The sequence below is a fragment of the Engraulis encrasicolus genome, chromosome 11, assembly GCF_034702125.1.
Source record: "Engraulis encrasicolus isolate BLACKSEA-1 chromosome 11, IST_EnEncr_1.0, whole genome shotgun sequence".
Classification (NCBI taxonomy): Eukaryota; Metazoa; Chordata; class Actinopteri; order Clupeiformes; family Engraulidae; genus Engraulis; species Engraulis encrasicolus.
The window spans coordinates 34,188,595-34,196,094 of record NC_085867.1 but is presented as its reverse complement, the minus strand read 5'-3'; the positions used below and the strand labels follow the sequence as shown (position 1 = coordinate 34,196,094).

The window sequence follows — 7,500 nt, the reverse complement described above, 5'->3', positions numbered from 1 at the left end:
TGCCTGCGTGTGTAATTGTCATGAGCTGAAAAACTACCATTCATGAATGCTGCGTTGTTTAAATGGGCATTCCACCGGTGGAGACATGAATATTGTATTGAAAGTGGGTCATATATATAGTAGAATAGTAGCATATATTTCCAATTTGGTGCCTTCTTGGCCGAGAAAATTCAGAAAATGACTTTTTAGTGCTTGTGGATTTGTGACAACAATCCCCATAATGCACTGCAATGCTCAAGTTCCACAGGCCACACCCAGTTATTTGGGACTCTATGCATCATCCCTCACTCAGCTTGCAGGCAGTGTTGCCAGATTGGGCTGTTTACCGCCCAATTGGGCTGCTTAGGATGGCCATGTGCGGGTAAAAATGGCATTTAGCAGAAAAACCTGCCCAATTTTAGCCATAGAAATCAGCAGAATTGGGCGGGATTTTGAGCTTCTTGGCGGGTATTGAGCATTTTTTGGGCTGGAAGACATCAGCCTCATCTGGCAACCCTGCTTGCAGGTGCATCACAGTGGGACAGACATCACTGGAGAGGAGAAGCTGGAGCACACTGCAGCTTAGTTTTCAAGACTTTATTTTGTGCACACACGCGACCAACGTTTCGGTGTTGCTACACCTTCTTCAGAGTCAAATGATAGCAAGAGAGAGACACATTTCAAGACTTGACATTCACAGGTGATCCCACTTGGTTTGGCTAAATTGGTCTCATCTCATTGCAGGTAATTGACCCCGCCCCCCAACACCAGGACAATATTGTAGACAATAGACAGCTTGCCAACTTCCCAAAACAAAACAAAAAAGTGGAAAAACAATACACAAAGAACATTGTCAATAAAACCACAACTACAATTATTACAAGACCACAGCCGCAATGCTGGAGCAATTTGTTACAGAAAGCAAGATATATTTAGTTCCTCATTTATGCCCTGAGGCTCCACTGAATTTAGAGTATGAATCCAAAATGCCTTTCCACAAAGCCTCTCTGTCTAATTGTCTGCAATCTTGTCCTGGTGTTGGGGGGTGGGGTCAATTACCTGCAATGAGATGAGACCAATTTAGCCAAACCAAGTGGGATCACCTGTGAATGTCAGGTCTTGAAATGTGTGTCTCTCTCTTGCTATCATTTGACTCTGAAGAAGGTGTAGCAACACCGAAACGTTGGTCGGGTGTGTGCACAAAATAAAGTCTTGAAAACTAAGCTGCAGTGTGCTCCAGCTTCTCCTTTCCAGCTATGCCAGTGACTTACTGGCAGTGTTGCCAGATGAGGCTGATGATTTCCAGCCCAGAAAATGCTCAAAATCTGCCTGGAAGAAATAAATCCCACCCAATTCTATTGATGTCTATGGGACATATTGGGCGAGTTTTCCTGCAAAATGCCATTTTTACCCGCAGACGGCCATCCCAAGCAGCCCAATTGAGCGGGAAACAGCCCAATCTGGCAACACTGCTCACTGGAGCCTCATTGCCAGTGATTTCAAAAGCACTGGGACACTGATCTGTGATAGGTCTGTTAGAGCATTAGGTCCAACCCCCTATGGGCGGGGTTGAAAAGGTGGGAAAAAGGCTTGTAGTCTCAACCAAAGAGGATTGAGACAAGAGGGCTTACTCACGTCATAACAGCGTAGTAGGAAATGATGGCGAGGGGAGTACGGAAATGTTATTCACTGTGGAACAGGTCATAGGACAGCGTGAATGTCTGTCAGCTGTCCTTAATTACCCCCAGCAATTACTGCTGACCAACAGCTGCCGTTACTTGGCCACAAATTATCCATCATGGTGTCGCCCCCACTGACCATGTGCAAGGGAGTACGAAAATGGCATCCATCGCACCCACTGACCAATGACCATGCGCAAGGGAGTTAATTTTCCATCCACTCGTGTCCTCAGGCAACGCCCCCGTACTACACCGTGGCCAATGCATTCCCCGCCAAGAGATTGTTCTTTCTCTTGAGTTTCTTTGGTCTCAACAGAAGTCCACCTCTCTTACACTTCCTATGTCGATGATGCAAAATGACCATTTTTACATCATTGACATAGGAAGTGTTAAGAGATGAATGCGGATTTGTCCTATCTCAGGGGGAATTGAGAGATTTTTGCAAGATCATTCAAAAGTATGACTGGGTGTCTAGCAATGGAACGCCTAATGCAAAATGGGTGGAGTGTCCCTTTAACTTTTATTTTGAATAAGTTGCCCTCCTTTCGTCTTTCATGTACATGAACGTTTTGGTATGATTGTCTAATGCTGTGGTTCTCAACCTTTTTTGAACAAACGCCCAACAACCCAACGCCCCCGTTAGTATTGAAAAATAAAATGGACTAATGCGAGCTAAGCCCCGCCCCTACTCAGATGTATCCTTCTCAACGCCCCTCTAGGTCTTCCCAACGCCCTCATGGGGGCTGTAATGCCCCTGTTGAGAAACACTGGTCTAATGAAACTGTCATTACTGCTTCATGCAAAGTTCATAACAGTTATGCAGGGACATGTCAAGTAAAATATTAGTGAAACGATAAATGCCCGATACGATAAACGAAACGATAAAAACACCACTCTATGCTCCGAAATATGTAGTGACACGACATTTCGGATACACACACATGCACATGCACATGCACTCGCACACAGACACACACACACACACACACACACACACACACACATGCACGAACGCATACACATACACACACACACACACAAACACACACACATGCACGAACGCACACACACACACACACACACACACACACTATATTCTCACCCCTTTTCTCTCCACTCCTCTCCGCAGAGGCCACGGACCAGACCAGCCGACGCGAGTTGCGCTCGCTGCCGTTCATCAGCTACCTGTCGGGCCTGCTGAAGACGCAGCTGCTGTCGGACGACCTGGTGTCGGGCGTGGAGATCCGCTGCGAGGAGAAGGGCTCCTGCCCCTCGGCCTGCCACCTGTGCTACCAGCCGGGCCACGAGACGCCCAGCCCCTCCCCCGTGCTCCTGGAGGTCAGCCGCATCGTGCCCCTCTACAGCCTGGTGCAGGACAACGTCACCAAAGAGGTGAGGGGTGAGGTGTGTGAGGGGGTTGCGGTGTGTGTGTGTGTGTGTGTGTGTGTGTGTGTGTGTGTGTGTGTGTGTGTGTGTGTGTGTGTGTGTGTGTGTGTGTGTGTGTGTGTGCGATCCCTTTGAGGGTCGGCTGCATCGTGCCCCTCTACAGCTTGGTGCAGGACAATGCCACTAAAGAGGTGGTTGAGATGGGCGAGGGGTTGCGGTGTGTGTGTGTGTGTGTGTGTGTGTGTGTGTGTGTGTGTGTGTGTGTGTGTGTGTGTGTGTGTGTGTGTGTGTGTGTGTGTGTGTGTGTGTGTGTGTGTGTGTGTGTGTGTACGTGTGTGTGTGTGTGTGTGTGTTCCTTTGAAGGTCAGCTGCATCGTGCCCCTCTACAGCCTGGTGCAGGACAATGCCACTAAAGAGGTGCGGTTGAAGTGTGTGTGTGTGTGTGTGTGTGTGTGTGTGTGTGTGTGTGTGTGTGTGTGTGTGTGTGTGTGTGTGTGTGTGTGTGTGTGTGTGTGTGTGTGTGTGTGTGTGTGTGTGTGTGTGTGTGTGTGTGTGTGTCTGTGTCTGTGTGTCTGTGTCTGTGTCTGTGTCTGTGTCTGTGTGTCTGTGTCTGTGTGTGTGTATTTGTGTGCCTCTCTCCAGCCTGGCTCAGCAAAATGTCAAGCCAATTTTAATAATCAATGGTCAATCTGTGCACTTTGTAGAATAGTGGCCAGGAATTGCAACCATGTTGCTCAGTGAAACTGCTGTCTACTAGCAAACATGGTCTTTTCATGAATATTTATTCAATAATGAACTAACAGTTACTAGTATGACCAAAGTACAGTACGTTTTTCAGCTAAAAATTTCAATTTCTAGAAATTCAAAATGGCACACAATGGCGAAGATCCCCCTTTTCATGTATGAAAAGTGTAATTTTCCCATTCATAATGAATACTTAGAATTGTATGGTGGGATTTGTGAATGGGAAGCATGAATTCTGGATATAAACTACTACAAATATTAGACAGTGCACTTTTAAGAGATGTGGGGTGGTGACGGGGGGTGGTGGTGGAGACAATAGTTTCACTGGTCATTCATTGTAGAGGTTTGGATCAAAAATACTGAATCAGAGGAAGATATCGCAAAACACGCCCACTCAATGCAAAAGCGTGTGCTCAAATTGGGTCTCCTAAGGGGGCGTTGTCCCCTACTTCTTCTTCTCTTTTTGAGGTGTTTGCGCAAGACGTGCGCTACCGCCATCTACAGCGCTAAGGGGACTTCATTGATTCTCAACCTCAGGACTCCGAAGGTCTCCTAACCGAAGGTCTCCTAAAGGGGCGTTCACCCGACATTAAGTGGATACCGAAAAAGAAACAAAATGACGCTTCTTGTTAGATTCACTTTCTTTGTTTGGATGTTTCGGAGTAGTGTGTGCGTACTTGCCTGATTATCATCGACTCTCAGATCTCTTACCAGGATGTTTGTCTGACCAAGAAGATAACGAATTATGTTTACCAAACGGCCTGTTATCCCGCCTCCCTCGATCTTATACTGGTCGAGGCCAGAAAAGGCTTTGCTGAAGTTTAAACCCAACGTTTTCTTAGTCCCAATAGAACGTCTCTGCTTAAACCACGTCACCTCCTTGAACACACCTCTACCCAGAGCCGTTGGAGCTTCTCAAAGTGTATTTCTTCCGGACAAAGTGGGTGGAGTTCCCGATTTCTACGGGATTAAGAAACAATATTTGTATTGGCCTGACTAGAAGCAATACCGAAGGTGTTGCGTCACTAGGAGGGTGTGGCCTGGCTATATGAGTGCGTGTGTGTCTGCGTGTGTGTTTGTGTCGCCCTCGGCCTGTCTTTCCATCTGTCCGTCTATCTACTCCATGTCTTTAAGTCGAGGTGAGGCGCTGTGTGAAGCTGGTCATTTAGCTGTGCAGTCATTGATTGCATGGCCTTGATTGCATGGGCATCACACAGAAGATCTTTATTAGCCCCGGTCTGTCTGGGTTGCTCATTGTGTGTGTGTGTGTGTGTGTGTGTGTGTGTGTGTGTGTGTGTGTGTGTGTGTGTGTGTGTGTGTGTGTGTGTGTGTGTGTGTGTGTGTGTGTGTGTGTGTGTGTGTGTGTGTGTGTCTGGTCTATCTGGGTGACTAAACCACTTGCCTCCTCTGCTCTTCCTGCTGTAAAACACCACTACACAGACGGCACACAGGGGCGAGAACTAGTCATCCTGGTCAATGTGTGTGTGTGTGTGTGTGATGGATAGGGAATTGTTTCATTGTTTTGGAATGGTAATTTGTGTGTGTGTGTGTGTGTGTGTGTGTGTGTGTGTGTGTGTGTGTGTGTGTGTGTGTGTGTGTGTGTGTGTGTGTGTGTGTGTGTGTGTGTGTGTGCATGTGCGATGGTGTTTTACTTTAATGTTGTGCGCCTTGTTTGAGCACCGGTATGTGAGAAGGGATGAGAGACATTTGTGAAATTGCACACACACACACACACACACACACACACACACACACACACACACACACACACACACACACACACACACACACACACACACACACACACACACACACACACACACACACACACACACACACACACACACATCAGGTGTGTAACCTTCGCAAGTGGAGTTCACACAGCGTATTGTCTCACCACAGACCACAGACTGGACAGCCAGACCATGACATCATCAAGAAAGAAAGAAAGAAAGAAAGAAAGAAAGAAAGAAAGAAGGATGGAAAAAAAGAAAGGAAGGAAAGAAGGAAAGAAGATTAAGAAAAAAGAGAAAGAAAGGATACTGTAGTCAGTGGCTTTGTCACAGCAAAATGGAAGATGGAAACATATGGTAGGAGATTGTTCTCCTGACCCCGGAGTAGTAGTAGACAGTGGTGTAGTCTACTTTTTTATGGTGGGTATACTGTATATTTAAGCATTTTTTGAAGTGGGTATACTGTATATATTTTTGCTATTCAAAGTAATGGATCAATCAATTTTAATTGGGTATACTGAAATCCCTGAAATTAAAGAAGTGGGTATACTCCGTATACCGGCGTTCTACGTAGACTACACCACTGGCAGTAGAGTAGGTGTGATGGAATGATTAGGGTTGTGCGTGTGCTCCGAGTATCACGCCAAAGAAACCTGGCTCTTTGGTAACGGTCAGAGCCCCAGTTTACTACCCCAGAAGGTCTGGGTTCAAGTCCCGGCGGGGCAACTCTACTCCCCTTTGCTACAGTAGGAAAGAGCTGTTGCTCCTGACTTTTGTTAGGTATTGTAAGGTCGCCAATTTCCGCCCACTTCACTGATCACTTCACTGAAAACGTGATAATATCACTATTTCAAATACCATTTAAGTATGCTATCGTATATTTTTGGATAGCGGAACTGTGTAGATGAGGTAATGAACAATATTAGCTAACATTGGTAGCCCTTTCTATCGTAATTTGGTGATAATGTCCAGCATGTCCAAAATCTAGTTTCAGCACAATTCACCGGCGAAAGGCTCCCAATTCCGCCCGCTTAATTTCAGGTCACGTCGGTATTTCCGTTACTGTTTATTATTCCTTCATGCTGTTGTGCTAATTTCGTTCACACTTGTAGTCCTGGCTTTACCGATGCAAGAACTGTCATTAGTTTGGTCGTTACTGTGGAAACGGTTTAATAATTTTGGTCCTAAAGCGAAACAGGAAAGCGGCCAGGCGAGTTTTTAGCCAGAATGTCGTCGTGAAATTAAAGTTCCATCTCTCTCATGCTGCCGTTACGACACCCTTTATTTACAATGCTGTTTATGGCCGTTTGACTCGGTTTTAAATGTCATCACCGTTTCAAATTGTAAACATACAACCTCCGCATCATATCCATTCCTGACTTAAACAGTGGATACATAATTAACTATCATCACTTATAAGTAGGCGGGCGGAATTGGGGGACGGGCGGAATTAGGCGACTTGGCTATACTGTTGCTACACAAACACAAGACTATTTTGGCATCACTGTCACACACAGCAATTCGGCCCCACAACTGACTCTTCTTAGTGGAGTAATTCCGGTCCCCAGAAAGATGAAAAAGCAAACACAAGCACACACACACACGCAAACACAGCCCAACCTTTATATCTTTGTGGGTCCCTTATGTGGCACATACTATCTTTGTGGGGGCCTTCCATTCATATTTAACCTAAGAATGCTATACTGTGCCCAAACAATCCCTAACCTTAAAGATGAGATTTTGAGAGATTTTGTGAGATTTTTAGTTGTTTATTTCCAGAATTCATGCTACCCATTCACTAATGTTACATTTTTCATGAATACCACCACCATCAAATTCTAAGTATTCATTATCACTGGAAAAATTGCATTTTTCCTACATGAAAAGGGGCATCTTCTCCATGGTCTGCCATTTTGAATTTCCAGAAATAGCCATTTTTAGCTGCAAAAATGACTGTACTTGGGCCATACTAGACAATA

General features: G+C 45.7%; 1 protein-coding gene across 1 annotated transcript in view; it reads left to right on the top strand.

Moving 5' to 3' along the window:
- Positions 1 to 7,500, top strand: part of LOC134458283 (astrotactin-2-like) — a 498,215-nt gene that overhangs the window by 361,279 nt on the left and 129,436 nt on the right. Inside the window, exon 15 of the mRNA XM_063210506.1 lies at positions 2,788 to 3,050. Coding sequence (XP_063066576.1) covers positions 2,788 to 3,050 — 263 coding nt within the window. The remainder of the gene's footprint in view (positions 1 to 2,787; positions 3,051 to 7,500) is intronic.